Source organism: Dermacentor albipictus, chromosome 2, assembly GCF_038994185.2.
Source record: "Dermacentor albipictus isolate Rhodes 1998 colony chromosome 2, USDA_Dalb.pri_finalv2, whole genome shotgun sequence".
Classification (NCBI taxonomy): Eukaryota; Metazoa; Arthropoda; class Arachnida; order Ixodida; family Ixodidae; genus Dermacentor; species Dermacentor albipictus.
The window spans coordinates 100,270,095-100,293,066 of NC_091822.1; the positions used below are offsets into that span (position 1 = coordinate 100,270,095).

The 22,972-nt window shown below is 49.9% G+C and overlaps 1 protein-coding gene across 2 annotated transcripts in view; it reads right to left on the bottom strand.

Annotated features, from left to right (window-relative positions):
* Positions 1-22,972, bottom strand: part of LOC135915941 (uncharacterized) — a 49,321-nt gene that overhangs the window by 21,693 nt on the left and 4,656 nt on the right. For both annotated transcript variants that reach the window (XM_065449130.2, XM_065449129.2), the window contains exons 4-6: positions 22,170-22,643; positions 12,307-12,930; positions 127-610 (exon numbers count right to left, since the gene is read on the bottom strand). In XM_065449130.2, the coding sequence (XP_065305202.1) occupies positions 127-610; positions 12,307-12,930; positions 22,170-22,643 (1,582 nt within the window). The remainder of the gene's footprint in view (positions 1-126; positions 611-12,306; positions 12,931-22,169; positions 22,644-22,972) is intronic.

Sequence of the window (22,972 nt, forward strand, 5' to 3'; positions counted from 1 at the left end):
ACTGCACATGACCGCGTTTGCATTTCGCGCTTATCGGACAGTGGCCTCCACGGCCTGGAATCGAATCCGCTACCTTGTAATCCGGAGACGATTGTTAAAATAATGAGTACAAGAAGTAGTGCTCACGAGAACTCGAGCCCTTTTCTGTCGGCGACTTCATATCGCTCATGGAAGGGCGCTGTGCGCTAAGGCTGCACCGCCCTGTGGTTGGAGGCTCAGATCCTGCCGCGGGGAGCTGACACGGCGCCCTGGGGCCAAAGTCTTCGTTCTCTAACGGCGCGATCGGTTTCAGCGACCTGCTGGACAAGCTCCAGCTGCGCCTCGCATTGTCGGGCTGATTTGGCGGGCTTCGTTTTTTCAGAACACCGCGCACTTCTGGCTTTGTTTCCGATTGGGCCTGGCAAGCTGTCGCCTTCTCCTGCACTGGCTCGGGCATCGGGTCGGATGTTGGCGCCGTAGTCTCGGGCGGTGGTGGCACCGTCTCGCTCTTCGGCGCGGACGTCCGCCGCGATTCCTGCCGTGTGTCGGCCGTCGTGTCGAGGGAGAGACAAGCCGCTTGCTCTGGCTGCCGCTTGTTGTTGGCCGATAACGCATGGTGCCGGTGTTGAGGCTGAAACAGATGAAGAGCGATGGATGCATGCAAAGTTCGAGACACGTGCTGCAGTGCCCACAGACAAGGCGTCATCATAAAGATCAGCCCATCTTTTGTCTTAAGTGGGCCTATCTATGCCAGTATACGATGATATTCCGGACGTTAAGTGTTCGGCTGGTAAACAGCTAATAGTTACAGGTCAAAAAAGAATATCTTATGTAAAAAATACAAGTAACGGCTCTTTGTTTTTCAGTTGTTGCTCCATATAGGAGAAAAAAAAATATGAAAAGCCGCACAAGTCGACAGAGAAAGCTTGTAGGTTGAGCGATATAAAACACGAATGCGGCATTGGTGTTCAACCTGTGGCGGCAGCAGCGTTTGCTCCCTCCCTTATGTCCTCAGTGTATATGTATACTTTGTGAAGAAACGACAGTAGGATTGTACGAGCTTGCAGAATCACAACCCATTTTCTAGCGAGGCTTTTTTATTTAGAGCAGTGTAACTGAAAATTTCAGTTGCCTGCAATTAAAGCGCATACTTTAAGATGATGCCCGCACATAACTCTTTCAACCACTTGTTAAGTAAAGCTTAAAAAAGGCAGTAACACATCTAAAAAAATTTAATAACACCGTTTATTTATACTTACCCGCTTCATTTCACGCCCGCTTCATGCTCGCCTGACTGTGAGACCTAAACATTCACGTCACTCCTGGGCTTCATCTAAGGGTGCGACACTTGGGCGAACCGACCGGAATTTGTTGGCCTCCATAAATTATCAGCCTCAGCTTTTTGCTAGTTTGGGAACGGTTATGAACTCTTCGGATGAAAAGCATAAGACCTTGTACTAGTGTCAACCGTCCGACTCTCTCAGGTAAGAGAAAAGTTAGCGTAGCTTTCCCATTCACTTGTTTAATTACTACCTCGAGTTATTTTATAATGCATGTTTATTTAAGTAAAAAAAATTGCGATGAAATCATTTAATATTACATCTTTATAATTTTAAGCAGTCTTGAAAGCACTCTCTTAAACATCCTGCGTGTGGGGACGTGTGGCTGCATATCAGAAAAGAAATACAGTAAACACGTTGGCTGGCAGGTCATAAGAATGCCTAATTGTGCATACAAAGATCGACTATTGCAGAACATTAGAGCGGGCAAAGGAAACTACAAGGTTACTACAGGATCGGTAAGCATTATTTACCGTTATAAGAAATGTAGATGCGACTCGGGGATAATTTCAAATTTTCGCAATTACAGAGGCCTGTAAACATTATTCAGGCACGTTATTTCCTCGTTTGCAAAGTTTAAATGTCACAAGCCATGACCACTCGCAATAAAGCATGGTTATACTATACCGGGTGTTCAGAATTAAGCTTTATGCTTTTCTTTATATTAGGCACCTGGCGGTACGCGAAGTCCACCTGTGCAAATAGGTTATGTGACCAGGGGGACACAAAGTGTGATGATAATTATCGCTGTTAGCGACACAATATACTAAAATTGAATAATTAACTTTTTGTTGACTGCAGTAAGTGGGTATGTAAGTAAGTAAGTAAGTAAGTAAGTAAGTAAGTAAGTAAGTAAGTAAGTAAGTAAGTAAGTAAGTAAGTAAGTAAGCAAGTAAGTAAGTAAGTGGGTTTGTATTGAAAAGTTAGAGGCAGTCGTGTTTCTACGCAGTATCTGTTAGAAGAATTATTCTAGCGTGTCTGTGCTCCGAGATATCCGTCTCCAAATTTTATTTGTCGTTGGCATGATCGTTTATGCAAGAGAGATAGGATCGGCACAAAGCTCCTCCTTGACGTGACGTGGCTGTTGCGTGCGGCCCTTAGTCTGACAGCAGGGCGGAGGCGTAGGCAAAGGTGCTGTTTCCCTTTCCCTCTCGGCTGGCGAAATCAAGATATGACAGCGCAATGTGCCGCGGAGTTGTTGCTCTTGATTTCTATAAATCTTACAATACTTGGAAATCAGCAGTCACTCTATTTGTGTAGACCAGGTAAGGATCATGCCCGCTCGTCCAGTCACAATTACGCACGCGCACTGCCCTCCGGCTTCTCTGTTCGCGCCATTACCTCGGCATAGCAGCTGTCCCCATCGTTACAGGCTGCGCGGTCACGTGTTACGATAGCGGCTCCAGGTCGATTTTTTATTTCGCCTGCCGAGAGGAGGAGGGGGATAATTATTATCTTTGTCAATGCCTCAGCCCCGTTGTCAGACTAAACGCCGCACGCAATAGTCGCGTCACATCAAGGAGGAGCTTTGTGCCGATCCTAACTTTTTGCATAAGTAATCATGCACTCTGCAAGAACGTCTTTGGGGTCAGTTTCATTCAGTGCGAATGTGCCGCTCTTCAATGAACTACTTTGAGGTAAATTTCATTCACTGGCAATATGCCGCTCTTCAGTGAACTACTTTGAGGTCAATTTCATTCACTGGCAATGTGCCGCCCTTCAGTGAACTACTTTGAGGTCAATTTCATTCACTGGCAATATGCCGCCCTTCAGTGAACTACTTTGAGGTCAATTTCATTCACTGGCAATATGCCGTCCTTCAGTGAACTACTTTGAGGTCAATTTCATTCACTGGCAATATGCCGCCCTTCAGTGAACTACTTTGAGGTCAATTTCATTCACTGGCAATATGCCGCTCTTCAGTGAACTACTTCGAGGTCAATTTCATTCACTGGCAATATGCCGCTCTTCAGTGAACTACTTTGGGGTCAATTTCATTCACTAGCAATATGCCGCTCTTCAGTGAACTACTTTGAGGTCAATTTCATTCACTGGCAATATGCCGCCCTTCAGTGAACTACTTTGAGGTCACTTTCATTCACTGGCAATATGCCGCCCTTCAGTGAACTACTTTGAGGTCAATTTCATTCACTGGCAATATGCCACTCTTCAGTGAACTACTTCGAGGTCAATTTCATTCACTGGCAATATGCCGCTCTTCAGTGAACTACTTTGGGGTCAATTTCATTCACTGGCAATATGCCGCTCTTCAGTGAACTACTTTGAGGTTAATTTCATTCACTGGCAATATGCCGCTCTTCAGAGAACTACTTTGAGGTCAATTTCATTCACTGGCAATATGCCCCTCTTCAGTGAACTACTTTGAGGTCAATTTCAGTCACTCGGTATGTGCCGCTCCTCATAATATTCGCCGTAACATATAACGCGTGTAATCAATTACACATGCGTTATCAGATAGGTTTCTAATCGCACTAACATCGTCTGTCATCTCCAAAGGAGGGATGCGCCACCAATTTCCTCAACAGCGATTAGTTAGGCAAGTAAGTTACATTTAATCAAGCAAGAATTTAAATAATCCTTTTAAGGCCTAAGTCGCATTTTGAGAAGCTTTAGAGCGTGCTCCTAAACACCCAACAAGGTTCTTTCCCTGTGGTAAATGTTTTCGTGGGTGCTCTTTCTGAGCGCTGAAGAATGCCAGCGAAATCATGATCATCATGATCATGATCATAATCAGCCTATTTTATGTCCACTGGAGGACGAAGGCCTCTCCCTGTGATCTCCAATTACCCCTGTCCTGCGCCGGCCGATTCCAACTAGCGCCCGCTGATCGCTTAGTTTCATCGCCTCACCTAGTCTTCTGCCATCCTCGACTGCACTTCCCTTCTCTTGATAACCATTCTGCGACCCTAATGGTCCAATGGTTATATAACCTGTGCATTATATGACCTGCCCAGCTCCATTTTTTCCTCCTGTCAATCAGAATACTGTATTCCCGTTTGCTGATTCAAACCGCTCTCTTCCTGTTTCTTAACGTTATGCCTAGCATTCTTCGTTCCATCGCTCTTTGCGCGGTCTTTAACTTGTTCTCAAGCTTCTTTGTCAGTCTCCAAGTCTGTTCCATATGTCAGCAGCGGTAAAATGCACTGATTGTACACCATCTTTTTCAATGATAATGGTAAGCTTCCAGTCAGGAGCTGACAATGTCTGCCGTATGCGATCCAGCCCATTTATATTCTTGTATGAATTTTCTTCTCGTGATCAGAGTTACATGTGATTAATTGCCCTAGGTAAACGTACTCCTTCACACACTTTAGAGGATGACTGGCGATTCTGAACTCTTCTTCCCTTGCCCGGCTATTCATCATTATCTTTGTCTTCTGCATATTAATCTTCAACCCCTCTCTTACACTCTCTCTGGTCCTGAATCATTTGTTGTAACTCATCTGCAGTATTGCTAATAGAAGACTGTCATCGGCAAACGGATGGTTGCTGAGACATTCGCCGTCGATGCTTACTCCTAAGCCTTCCCAAATTAATAGCTTGAATAATTCTTCCAAGCACGCAGTGAATAACATTAGAGAGATTGTGTCTCCCTATCTGATCCCTTTCTTTACAGGTATCTTCCTGCTTTTCCTGTGTAGAAATAAGGTAGCTGTGGAATCTCTGTAGATATTTTCCAATATATTAACGTGAGCGGTCTGTACTCCTTGATTACGTAATGCCTCTATGACTGCTGGTGTCTCTACTGAATCAAATGCATTTTCGTAATCTATGAAAGCCATATAGAGAGGTTGATTATACTCTGCAGATTTCTCGATTACCTGATTAATGACATGAATGTGATCCATTGTAGAGTATCCCTTCCTGAAGCAAGCCAGTTCCCTTGGTTGGCTAAAGTCTAGTGTGGCCCTTATGTAATTGCAAATTATCTTGGTGATTATACTGGGCGTAAGCTAATGGGCCAATAATTTTTCAATTCTTTAATGTCTCCATTTCTGTGGATTAGCATTATGTTTGCATTCTTCCAGCTTTCTTGTACCCTGCAGTCGATAGACACTTCGTATAGAGAGCAGTCTGTTTTCCAAGCATTATGTCTCCTCCATCTTTGATTAAATCGACAGTTATTCCATCTTGTCCTGCCACTCGTCCCCGTTTCATGTCTTGCAAGCCCTTCTCACCTCATTCCTAGTTATAGGAGGAGTTTCTGTGTCGTGTTCATTACTGCTTCGAATGGAGGTATCCTGACTCCTCTGAGTACTGTACAGGTCAGTTTAAAATTCTTCCGCTGCTCTTACTGTACCTACGAAATTGCTGATATTACCCTGCTTATCTTTTAGTGCATACATCTTGGTTTGCCCTATGCCATGTTTCTGTCTCACTGATTTCAGGCTGCGTCCACTCTTTACGGTGTGGCGGCCTCACGGTTGCGCAACAGCAGCCAGACGCCCTTTCCCCCTTTTGACTCGGTAAAATATTATCGCGGAGTGTGCGGCAAATGGAAGTAGGGTGAGAATGTGCAATCGAGCCGTAGAGGCTGGACGAACACAAAAATAAAGTTAGTTGTTGCTTGTTCTTCAGGGACCCCTTCTGCATATCGCGAAAATATACCTCTCCATCCTGCATTTTTTCTTAGTGACGAACCGTTTTTCAAACTGCAAACAGTCTTAGATTTTTTAGACGAAACTGACATCCTGAAAATCATTTGGTCAGGAAATTTTAACACGTGATTACCAGCCCTTGCATTCGAGGGCCGTCTTGATGATTTAATGTAACTGTTGTCTCGTTTTCGTATGTTTTTTATCAAAACACAACTGCCATCGTTCACGTCCATAATTATTCAGTGTCATTGTTTTACTAGCTATATATTGACGTCATCTACAGCGAAAGTTTTTAGGCCCTTATACAGCCATGTCACACCTACCATAATAAATTCACTGTCCACCCCATTCAGAATAAATCCTTTAAATTACCATTTGTCATGGCGCTCTTTGGCCATAACTGGCCCTTGCGCCATTAAAAACCACATATCATCATCATCATTCTTCAGGGACGCATCACTCGCTTCTTTCTGCGGATTCCCAGCCGCGTTCGCGTCACGCACAACGTTGGTGACCGGGACGAGCAGCAAGTGCTATGGACACACCTCACAGCACCGAAATTCCGACACTCTCCGGCGTCGACGTCAGGCTGCCTCCGTTTTGGTCTGCGGACCCTGCATTGTGGTTCATTCAGGTAAAATCACAATTTGCTGCACGGTGCATCACAGCAGATTCCAGGAAATACCATTATGTGGTGAGCAGTCTGCCCCCATCAACCGCTAGTGAAATTCGAGACCTGCTGCTTTCCCCACCAGCAGACAACGTTTACGAGGCGTTGAAAGCAACACTCATTCGCAGGATCACGCCCCGAAAGCCAACGGCTACAACAGCTTCTCCATGAAGCCAACCTCGGCGACAGGATGCCAAGCCAGCTGCTGCGACATATGGAGCAATTATTTCGTGAAAGCGGATGGTCTTGACAGCCTGCTGCTCCGAGAAATATTTCTGCAGAAAATCCCCCCGAAGGTCAGAATGATCATGACTGCCTCAAATGAAAGCGATCTATCCAAGCTGGCCGAGTTAGCCGACAAGCTCATGGCGGTAGCTCCCACATTTGTCGCGGCCGTCACAAGCGAATTCTCCACATGAGCAGCTTCAAGAGATGAAGAACGAAGTCTCGCGTCTCGCGGATTCCGTGGCCTCCCTCCATACCGCGTCACGGTCAACCAGTCAGAATGCTCTGTAGTCGCCTATCAAACGCCAAAAAGTATGTTGGTACCATAGCAAGTTCGGCAATGCTTCACGCAAACGCGTACGAGCCTGCGAGCTCTCGGGAAACGCCCTGGGCAGGCGCTGAGCGCGACCAGCGTTTCTGTTATGCAAGAACGTCGCTCATCAGTCTTTTTCCCAACTGACCGAAGCGATGGTTTCCGCTTCCTCGTCGACACAGGCTCCTAAGTGAGCGTACTTCCAGCATCACCCGAGGACCGAAAGCGCCTGAACACATTGCCTTTGCAAGAAGTCAACAACACGTATGATAACCGCTCCCTAACCGTCAGTCTGGGCCTGCAGAGAACGCTATGTTGGATTTTCATAGTAGCCGACGTGAAATTCGCCATTCTCGGGGCGGATTTTCTGCGCCACTTCGGACTGCTAGTCGACGTGCGTAACCGGCGGTTACGGGACCGTGTGTCACAAAGCGATGTAAAAGGGAAGCCTTCAAGACATACGCCGCTCAGCCCTACGCTGATCAAGCCAGCAGGCCCTCTTCGTTTTACTTCCATATTGAGCAAATTGTGTGACCTGACCCACCAGTGCCAAGTGGGATCCCCAGTAAAAGACGACGTCTTTCACCACATCACTACTACTGGACCACCTGTCCACGCTTGACCATGTTGATGGCCGCCTGAGAAACTGGTTGTGGCACGACAGGAAATGAACCATATGCTGGAGTTGGGTATCATCCAACCTTCTTCCAGTCCTTGGGCATCTCCCCTTCACATGGTTTCTAAGCAATCGTCGGGTGACTGGCGTCCTTGCGAGCATATCGAGCGCTGAACAGTGTAACAATGCCCGACAGGTACCCCGTGCCACATATTCACGACATCCTGGCAGGTCTGCATGAGGCCAAACTTTTTTTCAAAAATTGATTTCGTGCAGGCATGCCACCAGAAACATGTGTCACCGGAAGACGTCCCCAAGATTGCTATCACTGCTATAACTTCACCCTTTGGTATATTCGAATTCTTGCACATGCAATTCGGCCTTCACCGCGCGGGTGAAATGTTCCAAAGGTTTTTCGACGGTGTTCTACGGGGCCTCAATTTCGTCACGCCTACCTGGACAACTTGCTTATTGCGAGCACCACCCCTAAAGAGCATGAAGAACACCTGCGGATTGTTTGTCGGCGCCTATCTGAGCACGACGTTATCGTCAATGCGGCCAAGATTGAACTCGGCGTACCCGAGTTATCATTTCTGGGCGACATCATTTCAAGCTCGGGAGTACGGCCACACCCATCTAAAGTGCAGGCCATACAAGATTTTCCACTGCCAACCACGAAGCGCCAACTGCGTCAATTTCTCGGATTGCTAAACTTCTACCGCCCCTTTGTGCCTAAATGCGCTCATATACAACCGCTTCACAGACTGCTCAATGCAACGCAAGGATCTTCGAATGACCTGCTTTAGTGCAAAGAATCGAAAAGGGCTTTTGGTTTGACTTTCAACCAAAGCAAGCAGGCCTTGGCAAATGCGGCTCTCCTGGCATACCCACGGCCAGGAATTCCCCAGTGTTTAATGGTCGATGCCTCAGACATAGCAATCGGCGCCGTGTTGCAACAGCTGAGCGACGGCACATAGCACCCAACTGCATTCTTCTCGACGAAGCTGACACCTACTGAGCGCCGCTACAGCACCTCCGGGCGCGAAATGCTGGCTGTCTACTCGAGTATACGCAACTTCCGGCATTTCTTGGAAGGCGTCGAGTTCGTCATTTTAACCGACCATAAGCCGTTGACCTATGCTCTCCGCTCTATGCGCTCGGACGGTGGCACGCACACGACCCGTGAAGTTCGGCATCTGGCATACATCTCCGAGTTCACGACAAACATCCACCAAGTAAAAGGGAGGGCCAATGTCGTTGTCGACGCCCTGTCAAGGAGCGCTATAAACGTCGTGAACGTTCCAGAAGGAGTTAGCTTCGACGCGCTGGCTGCAGCCCAAAGAGATGATGAAGAGCTAAAAAGCCTCATAACAACAAAAACGGCCCTCAAGCTACAGCGGATGCAGATTTCGGGATCAGGCGACCAGATCTGCTGCGACACCTCCATGGACAACCTACGCCCCTTCGTGCCTGCCAATCTACGTCGCCGCATTTTACTTTCTGTTCACAAGCTGTCGCATCCTGGAATCAAACCTACGCAAAAGTTGCTCACAGGGAAGTTATTAGGTATCAGGTATCAACCGAGACGTGCGTTGCTCGGCTAGAGGATGCATACCGTTCAGCGTGCCAAAATTCATCGACATAATGTGACCCCATTGGCAACGTTCGCGCCTCCAGGTGCGCGTTTCGACCACGTGCACCTCGACATTGTCGGACCTCTGCAGCCTTTCCAAGAGCATGCCTATTTACTGACGTGCATTGACAGATCCACGCGCTGCTGGCACGGTTGCCCGAGCCTTCTTGCACCACTGGGTTGCTCGTTTCGGTGTACCATCTCTAATAACAACGGACCGTGAAAGGCAGTTCAAATCATCTCTTTTCGCCAGCATTACACGTTTCATTGGTGCTTCTCGCATCGGAACAGCCGCCCACCACCCGATTAGCAACGGCATGGTGGAGCGTTTCTGTTTCCACCGCCAGCTCAAGTCTGCGCTCGCCGCATCAGAAGAGCGCAGCTGGACGGAAGCTCTACCACTCTTGGGAATCCGGACAGCTGCCAAGACAGACATCGGCTGCAGCGCGGCCGATCTGGTCTACGGAACGACATTGCGCCTCCCAGGAAAATTCTTCGCGGGCAGCACGCAAGACGGTTGTACAGCCACCGCAGCCTACGCACTTAGGCTACGCGACAATGAAAAACCTTCGCACTACGCCACCACGACGGGCAGCGCCACGCGTGGTGTACGTACCATCAGACCTCACTTCGTGCACACACGTGTTTGTGCGCCATGACGCAGTTCATCGGCCGCTCCAACCACCGTATAACGGGCGATTCCGAGCGCTGCGTCGAGGTGAGAAGCCGTTCACTATCGACATGCGCGATCGTCACGAAGTGGTATCAGTCGATCGGCTGAAGCCAGCGCACATTGACGAAGCAGACACCATTTCACATGCACCCTCATTTCTGGCACCACCCTCCAAGGCTCTACTCGTCCAAACACGCCAAGTCACAAGGACACGCAGTGGAAGAGTCTCCATGGCGCCCCGTCATATGGACTTGTGAACAACTTAAACCGTCCTATGAACGTTCGCTAACTCACTAGGAGGGGATGTGATGTGGCGGCCTCACAGTCGCGCAGCAGCAGCCAGACGCCCTTTCCCCTTTTTGACTCGATAAAATATTATCGCGGAGTGTGCGGGAAATGCAAGTAGTGCGAGGGTGTGCAACCAAGCCGTAAAGGCTGGACGAACACAAAAAATAGTCAGTTGTTGCATGTTCTTCAGGGACGCATCACTAGCTTCTTTCTGCGGATTTCCAGCCGCGTTCTCCTCCCGCAAAACAATGGCTTCCTCAGTCTTTCTCACGATGGAATTTCAGATATCTCTTATTTTCGCCTTGTTGGTAAGTTTTGACAGTTCCTCGAATTCTATCTTATCTCATGAGTTGGACACTTTCATTCTTTGTCGGTTCCTTAGGCCAACCGCCTACCACGCGATTAGCAACGGCATGGTGGAGCGTTTCCGTTTCCACCGCCAGCTCTAGTCTGCGCTCCCAAGAGTGGTCGAGCCTCCATCCAGCTGCGCTGGATGGAGGCTCTACCACTCTTGGGAATCCGGACTGCTGTCAAGCTGTCCGGATTCCCAGTGCGTGTCCTTGTGACTTGGCGTGCTTGGACGAGTAGAGCCTTGGAGGGTGGTACCAGAGATGAGAGTGCGTGTGATACGGTGTCTGCTTCTTCAATGTACGCTGGCTTCAGCCGATCAAGTGATACCACTTCGCGACGACCGCGCATGTCGATAGTGAACGGCTTCTCACTTCGACGCTTGGTCCTTTGTTACTTGGGAGAGCTTGCCTACTGGTCTTGGAGACGGGCTTGGACAAGTGGCTGTGACAGTGATGTCACGTACCACGCAAGAGTAACGGACTGTAAATGACGATTTGTGTGCTGTGCTATGTGCTCTTTCCTCCCCATATTTCATCCCCCATCTCGCCCCCATGTGTAGGGTAGCAAACCGGTTGAGCTAAACTGGTTAACCTCCCTGCCTTTCCTTCTCCACTTTTTCCTTCCTTCCTTGCCTACTGGTTGCCTTGGTGCCTTACCTCCCACTTCAATTGCTGCCTCTGAAGCCAGCCTCGTTACGGTTTCATTCATTATCTCTATGTCATCTTCATCTCTCTGTTCTAAGATTGCATATTAGTTTGCATGTATCAGCCTGAATTTGTCGTTTACCCTTACTGCCTTTAAGTTGACCTGTTTCCTCGTGACTAATTTTACTCTTTTTCGCTTCAAATTAAGGTGAATCATAGCCCTGACTAACCTATGATCACTGCGCGTTACTCTGCCTATCACATCTACATCCTGCACTATGCTGGGATCGGCAGAAAGTATGAAATCAATTTCATTTCTTATTTCACCATTGTGACTTTCCAGGTCCACTTTCTGTTGCTACGCTTGCTGAAAAAGGTGCTCATCATTCGAAGCTTATTCTTTTCTGCGAATGCTACCACCATCTCTCCTCTAGCATTCCTAGAATCGACGCCGTTGTTGCCAATCGCTTGATCACCAGCCTGCTTTTTCCCCGTCCCATCGAAATATAGGAGCAAACGTAGCGCCACTACGCGCTCGAGCGGCTGTATTGCTGCTCTTTCAATTGTGTTTCTAAACTAAGAAGCTTGCATGGCCGTTGAAAACCCACGCAAGTGTTTGCATGACTGTTCAGCGCTGGCCTATCTCTCACCTTTTAGGACCTTCGCTGTATGCATTCAATCTTCACAACGAAGATGCCGACTTACGCTGGACGCTGGGGCTGATCGCTTTCTTCTTTTTCTTCATTTTAATAGATTTGTGGGCATTAACGTCGACCGCCTGGATGCTTTCAAACGTGAACCTAAATGTGAGTACGCGGGCATGTTTACATTTTTGCCCTTCATCGAAATGCGACCGCGGCGGCAGAGACCAAACCCTTGACTAGGAATTCAGCAGTCGGTCAGAAAGAATATAGCGATACTCGAAGGGGGAGTGAGGGGGAGCGCCCTCGCGTACCTTACGAGGCGTAACAGCGTCTCGGTCACGGCTGTGCTGCGCTGTCGATCGAAGCTTTGTCGAAGAGGGCGCCGGCTCGTCCCTCTTCGGGCGCTTGGCCATGGCGCCCCCGTTCGAGCAACTCCGCAGGAGCATAGACGACTCGAAGCCGCCGCTCAGAGCGGCAGAAGCGTCCGCCGCACCGGCGCAAGTCAACGAACCGGACGCTGGAGCTTGGTTGGGTTGAGGCCCGAGGAGCGGAGAGGGCGTGAACGACGACTCCGTGTGCGTGGTCATGACGGCAGGTGACTCGACGCGAGCATCGTGCCCGACTTCTTTGCGCGGCGGCGGCTGCGGCGACGTGCGTGCCGAGGGGGCTCCGTTCCTGCCTTCCGGGTCCTTCGTCCTCGAGGAGGCGACCAACGGCGAGGCCACCGGCGACAGTCCCGAACACGAGGACGTCGTCACTGGCGACGGTGGTGGCGTGTTGGGGTTGCGCTTCAGGATGGACGACGGCGGCGGCTTGTTCTGCGAGCTCAAGGAGAGGTTGCGACACACAGGAGCGTAGCGCGACCACTCGTTGTCGCGGCCATCTTCGATGCGCGGTCGGCTGAAGGCTCCGGAGTAAGTCTTGCGAGGAGTTTTCTGCGTGAAGCGGACAAGCCAGACTCGTAGGCAACAAATGACACGTAATTATTTACTCTTGATAAAGTACACTCTTGAATTATTTGAATACTTTGCTTACGCGGAAACGCTCACTGTAATTCATTTACCTGTCTCAGTAATCAATGACACGTAACCAGTTCTTTAATTGAAGAAAAAAATCTGGAGCCGGCGACGCAAATTTAAGCCCTTCAATTTGGCGGGAACTACGCAGTGGAATGCCCGCGGTTGCGAAATGCAGCAACCTTGTGGGTTCGCAATGTTCCGAGAGGCAAATCCGGGAGTTCAGTATTTGTTTCGCAATCTTAATGGTCTGCCGGATGTTAGCTTACGAAATAAGCCGGCGCTGCTCTGGTTCAATAGCGACGGCCACTTAGAACATAGATGCCAGGAAATATGCCTTCTCTGAGCCCCAGCAATAAGAAAGCGCTGCGCTTCATGGAGGACCCAAACGCATCCATAACGGCACTGAATAACCATTATCGTAATTGTGCCCAAGGTGTTCGTGCGTGTCAACACCATCCTTTCCTCCAGCGCGCACATAGAGCGAGTTTTCTCTGTCACTGCCTGATGCGCTCACAAAACCAAAAATGAAAAAAAAAATGAAAAGAAAACGAGGAAAGACTACTCGCGTGATAATGTTGAGAATTGTAAGATATACTACGTGTGAATGGTGGCAGAAGACACACTGAATCACCAGGCCCGTTAATTCTATTTAGTGTACTCGTGCAATGTTACTAAAGCTTGGAAGTTAAGTAATGCAACAGTAAAATGGTTTCATCATCATCATCATCATCATCATCAGCCTGGTTACGCCCACTGAAGGCAAAGGCATCGTCCATACTTCTCCAACTACCCCGGTCATGTACTAATTGTGGCCATGTTGTCCCTGCAAACTTCTTAATCTCATCCGCCCACCTAACTTTCTGCCGTCCTTTGCTACGTTCCCTTCCATTGAAACCCTTAATGACCCTCGGTTATCTTCCCTCCTCATTACATGTCCTGCCCATGCCAATTTCTTTTTCTTGATTTCAACTAAGATTTCATTAACTCGCAGTTGTTCCCTCACCCAATCTGCTCTTTTCTTATCCCTTAACGTTACACCCATCATTCTTCTTTCCATAGCTCGTTGCGACGTCCTGAATTTAAGTAGAACCTTTTTCGTAAGCATCCAGGTTTCTGCCCCGTAAATGAATACTGGTAAGACACCGCTGTTTTACACTTTTCTCTTGAGGGAGAATGGCAACCTGCTGTTCATGATCTTAGAATGCCTGCCAAACGCACCCCAGCTCACTCTTATTCTTCTGATTATTTCCGTCTCATGATACGGATCCGCGGTCACTACCTGTCCTAAGTAGATGTATTCCCTTACCACTTCTGGTGCCTCGCTACCTATCGTAAACTGCTGTTTTCTTCCGAGACTGTTAAACATTACTTTAGTTTTCTGCAGATTAATTTTTACACCCACCCTTCTGCTTTGCCTCTCCAGGTCAGTGAGCATGTATTGCATTTGGTCCCCTGAGTTACTAAGCAAGGGAATACCATCAGCGAATCACAAGTTACGAAGGTGTTCTTCATTAACTCTTATCCCCAATTCTGCCCATTCCAGGTCTCAGAATACCTCCTGTGAACATGCTGTGAATAGCATTGGAGAGATCGTATCTCCCTGCCTGACGCCTTTCTTTATTGGGATTTGGTCGCTTTGTTTATGGAGGACTACGGTGGCTGTGGAGCCGCTATAGATATTTTTCAGTATTTTTACATTCGGCTCGTCTACACCCTGATTCCGTAATGCCTCCATGACAACTGGGGTTTCGACTGAATCAAACGCTTTCTCATAATCAATGAAAACTATATATAAGGGTTGGCTATATTCCGCACATTTCTCTATCACCTGACTGATAGTGCGAATATGGTCTATTGTTTAGTAGCCTTTACGAAATCCTGTCTGGTCGATTGGATGGCAGGAATCTAACGTGTTCCTGATTCTATTTGTGATTATCTTAGTAAATACTTTGCAGGCAACGGACAGTAAGCTGATCGGTCTATTATTTTTCAAGTCTTTGGCGTCCCCTTTCTTATGGATTAGGATTGTGTTAGCGTTCTTCCAAGATTCCCGTGCGCTCGAAGTCAAGAGGCATTGCGTATACAGAGTGGCGAGTTTTTCTAGAACCGTCTTCCCACCATCCTTCAGCAAATGTGCTGTTATCTGATCCTTCCCAGCTGCCTGCCCCCTTTGCATAGCTCCCAAGGCTTTCTTTACTTCGTCCGGTGTTACTTGTGAAATTTCAAATTCCTCTAGACTATTCTCTCTTCCATTATCGTCGTGGGTGCCACTTGTACTGTATAAATGTCTATAGAACTTTTCAGCCACTTGTAATATCTCATCCATATTAGTAATGATATTGCCGGCTTTGTCTCTTACCGCATGCATGTGATTCTTTCCTATGCCTAGTTTCTTCTCCACTGCTTTTAGGCTTCCACCTTTCCTGAGAGCATGTTCAATTCTATCCATATTATACTTCCGTAGGTCAGCTGTCTTACGCTTTTTGATTAACTTGGAAAGTTCTGCCAGTTCTTTTCTAGCTGTAGGGTTAGAGGCTTTCATACATTGGCGTTTCTTGATCAGATCTTTCGTCTCCTGGCATAGCTTCCTGTCCATCCTGTCTAACGGAGTTACCACCTACCTCTATTGCATACTCCTTAATGATGCCCACAAGATTGCCGTTCATATTGTTACGTAGGAAGACACCGACGAAAAGCTATTTACAAGTATATTTACAAGGCAATACGCCGCAGTTGACCAAGAGGCAACAGCCCGCGCTAGCTTCCAATCGTCGTCTTCGTCTTCTTCCTGCTCGGCTCTTCGTCATTGGGAATACTACCCCATAGCACTACCCCCGGCGGCAAAAGCGCCGTCCCGGAGCGACTAAAGGCTGGAGTCTGAAGCAGTGGAGTAGCTCTTGAGCCTACTGACGTGCACGACATCACTAGACGCCAGAGTAGATGACGATGTTGAGCTCACAGGAGCAATTTTATAAGTCACAGGCGTCACCTGGCGCAGCACGCGGTAGGGCCCTGTGTATCGCGAAAAGAGCTTTTCGGAAAGTCCAACGTGACGACAGGGCGACCACAGGAGCACGAGTGCACCAGGCGAAAACTGTACGTCACGGTGGCGGGCGTTGTACCGAAGCTGCTGCGTGGTTTGCGAGTCCGTCAGTCGAGCACGGGCAAGCTGGCGTGCATGATCGGCGAGGGCGATGGCGTCGCGCGCATACTCGGTTGTTGAGGTCGCAGCAGGAGGAAGTACCGTGTCAAGGGGCAAGGTCGGTTCGCGACCGTAGAGTAGATAAAATGGAGAAAATCCAGCGGTGTCGTGCCGGGAAGAATTGTAAGCAAAGGTGACGTAAGGAAGGGCAACGTCCCAGTCGTGGTGGTCCTTCGAAACGTACTTGGACAGCATGTCGGTAAGAGTACGGTTTAAGCGCTCTGTCAGGCCATTGGTTTGAGGATGGTATGAGGTAGTCAGCTTGTGTTGAATAAAGCAGGAACGCACAATGTCGGCGATAACTTTCGAGAGGAAGTTTCGACCACGGTCAGTAAGCAGCTGTCGCGGGGCGCCATGAAGCAAGATAATGTCACGCAAGAGAAAGTCCGCGACGTCAGTGGCGCAACTGGTAGGTAGAGCCCGCGTGATAGCGTATCGGGTGGCGTAATCAGTTGCGACGGCTACCCATTTGTTCTCAGAGGATGACGTGGGAAAGGGACCGAGGAGGTCTAATCCAACACGAAAAAACGGTTCCACAGGGACGGGGATCGGCTGGAGATGACCGGAGGGTAGCACATGAGGCGTTTTCCGACGCTGGCAGGGATCACAGGCAGCAACATAGCGTCGGACGGAGCGAGCAAGACCAGGCCAATAGAAGCGGCGGCGGACGCGGTCGTACGTGCGGGTTACGCCAAGATGGCCTGCAGTGGGTGCGTCATGCATCTGAAAGAGCACAGTCTGTCGTAGATGTTTTGGTACGACAAGAAGAAGATCAGGGCCATCAGGGAGGAAGCTCCTTCGGTACAGAATGCCGCCCTGGAGGACATATCGGCGAACGGATGCGTCGGTAGGTGTAGAGCGCAGACGCTCGATGAGTACTCGCAGCGATAGGTCTCGGTACTGCTCATCGGCGATGTTAGCGAAGGCAGACACAGAGAAAATGCCGTCGGTGGTACTACTGTCGGCGTCGTCAGGCTCGTCTACCGGGTAGCGAGACAGGCAGTCAGCGTCCTTGTGTAGTCGGCCAGATTTGTAGGTGACAGAGAACGAATATTCTTGGAGGCGTAAGGCCCAGCGACCAAGTCTTCCTGAAGGGTCTTTCAATGAGCATAACCAACAAAGCGCGTGATGGTCAGTGATAACGGAAAAGGGTCGGCCATATAAGTATGGGCGGAACTTCGCAACCGCCCAAACTAGGGCCAGACACTCACGCTCAGTGATGGAATAGTTGCGCTCCGCGGGCGAGAGGAGCCTGCTGGCGTAAGCGATAACACGGTCGTGGCCACGCTGGCGTTGTGCCAGTACTGCGCCAATTCCGTGACCGCTGGCATCAGTACGGACTTCGGTAGGCGCAGAAGGATCGAAATGGGCCAGAACGGGAGGCGTTGTGAGAAGATCGATGAGAAGCGAGAATGCAGAGGCCTCGTTATCGCCCCACTGGAAAAGGGCGTCTTTTTTCAAAAGCTCGGTTAGTGGTCGTGCTATGGCCGCGAAATTTTTGACGAAACGGCGGAAGTACGAGCAAAGGCCGATGAAGCTGCGCACATCCTTGACACACTTCGGAACAGGGAAGTGCGTAACAGCATGGATCTTGCCTGGGTCCGGTTGCACTCCGTTCGCGTCAACGAGATGTCCAAGGACGGTAATCTGGCGACGGCCGAATTGGCACTTCGATGCGTTGAGTTGCAGACCGGCTCGCCGAAAAACGTCCAGGACTGCTGAGAGGCGCTCGAGGTGCGTAGCGAATGTTGGGGAGAATACTATAACGTCGTCCAAGTAGCACAGGCACGTGGACCATTTGAAACCGTGAAGAAGGGAGTCCATCATGCGTTCAAAAGTGGCAGGAGCGTTACATAGGCCGAACGGCATCACCTTGAATTGATAAAGACCGTCGGGTGTTACAAAGGCAGTCTTCTCGTGGTCGAGATCGTCCACGGCAATCTGCCAATAGCCGGAGCGAAGGTCAATAGAGGAGAAATAGCGAGCACCGTGGAGGCAGTCAAGGGCGTCATCAATCCGAGGTAGGGGATACACGTCCTTTTTGGTAACCCTGTTAAGGTGCCGATAATCCACGCAAAAGCGCCATGAGCCATCCTTCTTTTTTACCAGCACAACCGGTGACGCCCACGGACTACATGACGGTTCAATAATGTTCTTGGCAAGCATTTTGCGAACTTCGGTGTGAATCACTTGACGCTCAGCCGGTGATACTCGATACGGGCGGCGATGAATAGGAGGAGCATCTCCGGTATTAATGCGATGTTTAACAGCTGTTGTTTGGGCCAAAGGACGATCGTTAAAGTCAAAAATATCTTGGTAGGAAATCAGAACGCGGTAGAGCGCACGAGCGTGGTCGGAGGGCATGTCGGGTGCAATCATTGTCTGTAAGTTGGCGATGGTACAAGTTGCCGACTGCGATGGTAGAGGAGGATCGGTTGAATTGTCGTCTACTGAAATCGATGCTACAGAGTGATCCTCGAATGAGCAAAGTTGGGCCAGAGACATCCCGCGTGGCAGCACTTGTGTCGTCAAGGCAAAATTGACCACTGGCAGGCAGACGCAATTCGCCGTAATAGATAAAATAGTATGAGGTAGTGTGATCCCGTGTGTAAGGAGGACGTCTTGCATAGGAGCCGCGATGTAGTGACCGTCGGGCACTGGTGGGGATGACACGAAGCCAACGTAAGTCAGTGCCGAAGGTGGCAAGCGAACGAAGTCGACGGAACTGAGGCGAGGAAGGTGTTCTTCAGCGGGATCCAGAACAGGCAGGTCGAGGCGGAGAGTACTGGCGGAGCAATCGATGAGAGCAGAATGGGCGGAGAGGAAGTCGAGGCCGAGGATGATGTCGTGGGGACAGTGAGCGATGACTGTGAATAGCACGGTAGTGGAGCGATCGGCGAAGGAGACGCGGGCGGCACACATACCAATTACGGGGGCTGTTCCGCCATCGGCGACACGGACAACAGGCGTCGTGGCGGGCGTGATTATTTTCCTCAGCCGGTTACGAAGATCCGCGCTCATTACCGACAAATGCGCCCCAGTGTCTATGAGAGCTGATACAGGAACACCGTCGACTTGCACGTCAAGAAGGTTCAGATGAGTGGGCAACGTCAGGAGAGGATTTGGCGGCGTAGGGAGCAATGCAGCGTCACCTCGAGGCGCTGCATCGTCTAGTTTTCCGGCTGGGAGCGGCGTCCGAAGGGAGTCGGCGAATAGGAACGACGGGGCTGGGGAGAGCGAGATTGTCGTCGTTGGGGCGAAGGCGAACGAGAATAGGGGCGGTTCGGCGCAGGAGAATAGGTGGCGGCATTATCTGAGCGGGCAGCATAGGGACGAGAAAGGCCACCAGGGGGGCGAGAGTAGGCAGTATATGTAGACTAGTTCAGGGAACTCCAGCGACTGCGGCAGTGCCGAGAAATGTGCCCAATTCGATGGCAGTGAAAACAAATTGGCTTGTCGTCTGCAGTGCGCCATTCAGAGGGGTTGCGGAAACGTGGTGGGTAAGAAGGTGCGGGACGGGGTGGAATCGAAGATGCCGGGTGGGGATCAGGGCGATGGGCCGAGCAGATGGTGTGAATACCCATGTTGGCGAACTCCTGGCGGACAACGGCCTGGATCAGGGAAACAGTGACGGCGGGTGCATTGGAGGGGCTGGAGTCGAACGCAGCCGGATAGGCGGTCTCGATCTCACGCCGGACAATCCTGGTAACATCTCCAGTGTTGTTGGGACGAGGAGCGTCGGCACAGGAAGATGTCGCTGGGGTGTTGGGCAGACGGGCAAACTGTTGGTCGATACGGCGGCTTTTAGCGAATTCCAGGCGGCGGCACTCTTTCATAACTGCATCCACCGTCGCGACGTTGTTAAATACGAGCAAGTTGAAGGCGTCATCGGCAATGCCTTTGAGGATGTGGGAGACCTTGTCGGACTCAGTCATGTGTGCGTCAACTTTGCGGCATAGAGCCAAGACGTCCTGAATGTACGTGACGTAGGGCTCCGTGGACGTCTGCACACGACCGGAAAGCGCCTTCTGCGCGGCAAGTTGGTGACCGTAGGGGTTGCCAAACAAGTCGCGAAGCTTTTGCTTAAGCGAATCCCAACTGGTCAGCTCATCTTCGTGCGTCCGATACCAAACTCGAGGTATGCCACCGAGGTAAAAGACGACGTTGGCGAGCATGATAGTTGGGTCCCACCGGTTATTGCGGCTGACGTGTTCGTAAAGGCTGATCCAGTCCTCGACGTCTTCCCCATCTTTTGCCGAGAATACGCCAGGATCACGGGGAGCGGAGAGGGTGATGTAGGTCGTCGAAGTGGCAGCAGGTGTCGGAGCCGGTGGAGTCAGGTTGGCGTCGCCGGGAGCCATGAAGGTAGGCTCGACGTACCGTCCACTGCGAAGCTCCGTGACGAGGTACAGGGAACGTCCACCTCCACCAAATATGTTACGTAGGAAGACACCGACGAAAAGCTATTTACAAGTATATTTACAAGGCAATACGCCGCAGTTGACCAAGAGGCAACAGCCCGCGCTAGCTTCCAATCGTCGTCTTCGTCTTCTTCCTGCTCGGCTCTTCGTCATTGGGAATACTACCCCGTAGCAATATCTTCAACACTAAGGTCGTCTTCCTGAGTTAAAGCCGAATATCTGTTCTGTAGATTGATCAGGAATTCTTCAATTTTCCCTGTTACTGCTAACTCACTGATCGGCTTCTTATGTACCAGTTTCTCCCGTTCCTTCCTCAAGTCTAGGCTAACTTGATTTCTTACCATCCTATGGTCACTGCAGCGCACCTTGCCGAGCACGTCCACATCTTGTATGATGCCAGGTTTAGCGCAGAGTATAAAGTGTATTTCATTTCTAGTCTTGCCGTTCGGGCTCCTCCAGGTCCACTTTCGTCTATCCCGCTTTCAGAAAAAGGCATTCATTATCCGCATATTATTCTGTTCTGCAAACTCTAATAATAACTCTCCCCTGCTATTCCTAGAGCCTATGCCATATTCCCACCCTGACGTGTATCCAGCCTGCTTCTTGCCTACCGTAGCATTGAAGTCGTCCATCAGTATGGTGTATTTTGTTTTGACTTTACCCATCGCCGATTCCACGTCTTCATACAAGCTTTCGACTTCCTGGTCATCATCACTGGATGTAGGGGTGAGGACCTGTACGACCTTCAATTTGTACCTCTTATTAAGTTTCACAACAAGACTTGCCACCCTTTCGTTAATGCTATAGAATTCCTTCATGTTACCAGCTATATCCTTATTAATCAGGAATCCGACTCCTAGTTCTCCTGTCTCCGCTAGCTCCTAGTAGCACAGGACGTGCCCGCTGTTGAGCACTGTATACGCTTCTTTTCTCCTCCTAACTTCACTGAGCCCTATTATATCCCATTTACTGTCCTCTTATTCCTCCAATAGCACTTCTAGACTCGCCTCACTAGATAACGTTCTAGCTTTAAACGTTGCCAGGTTCAGCTTCCAATGGCGGCCTGTCCGGAACCAGCGATTCTTAGCACCCTCTGCTGCGTCGCAGGTCTGACCGCGGCCATGGTTAGTTGCTTCGCAGCTGCAGGCGACTGGTGGCCGGTTTCATCATAGTAACTGTGTTTTTACTTTCGTGGCGCAGCTGGTCCTTCTAATCAATTTTAGTTTAGAATGCGGTAATCGTAATAGTAATCGATTACATGTTTTTTTTTGTAACGCACGCAACTCTGGGCGAGACGTGACGTCGGCGAAGAAACAGCGCTTCACTGACAAAAGAAGTGCGCATGCGGTACGGTACGGCACGATCGATTTTAGACTGTAATCGCAGCGTAAGGGGCAAATGAAATTCAAGAATTAAATGCAATGTTCCCGCTCCCCCCCATCCTACTACTAATCGGTTACAGTAGCGTTTCGTCCTTCATGATGCGCTGGTAATTACAATCGAACTATGTGCTGCAGAATAACGGAGCTTGCCTTTTCATCCCGTCCGTGTGTCGGCGTGGGCGGCAGCATACGCATCCCGCTCTGTTTCACCGAGGAGCTGTTGCCGGATGCCTCGCTCGCTGCCTCGCTGACCATGGACACGCTCCTGGCCCTCCGTTCCGGTTTCGTGACTCTGCTCCCGCGACGCCACCTCCGACCCCGCGCTTCATCCGAATAGTTGGAGCTGGCTGTCTGGATTCGGACGACGCTGCGCTGGTCGCCGCCGACGATCTCGTCGTGCACGGTGGTGACGAAGCGGTCAATGAAGACGTGGCTGAAGATCACGATGATGGTGCTGGGAAGCAGCAGGCTCAGTACCAACACCAGGAGCTGCAGGTAGAGGAGGAGCGGCCGCAACCGCAGGGCGCAGCGTTGAATGACGTGCAGGCACAGCCGGAAGAACACGGTTGTCTCGTCGCCCAAGAAGGCGAGGGCGAATAGGACAGACGCCGTGAGCACGTGAGGCTGCGCCGGTTGGTAAAAGAGGCGATAACGACACTTTGTTCCGTGACACTATTCGACATTTATGGATTGCCTTAAAAAAAATGTGTAATGCTAACGAGCGTCAGCGACGTCTCAAAAGCCGAACAAAATTCACTGATAGCACAAATTAACAGCCTGCTGTCGAGCTTCGATGACTGCGTCGCATTTGGACTGAGTGCTTCAACTGCTGCAGTGGTCATGCGTGAAGCTGTCATTGGTACGAGATATTCCGAATACGTGCACCGACCTCGCATCCTCTAAACCTTTTTAGATCTCGCTGCCCTGAGAATCTGCCCTATCTATGTGCCCTT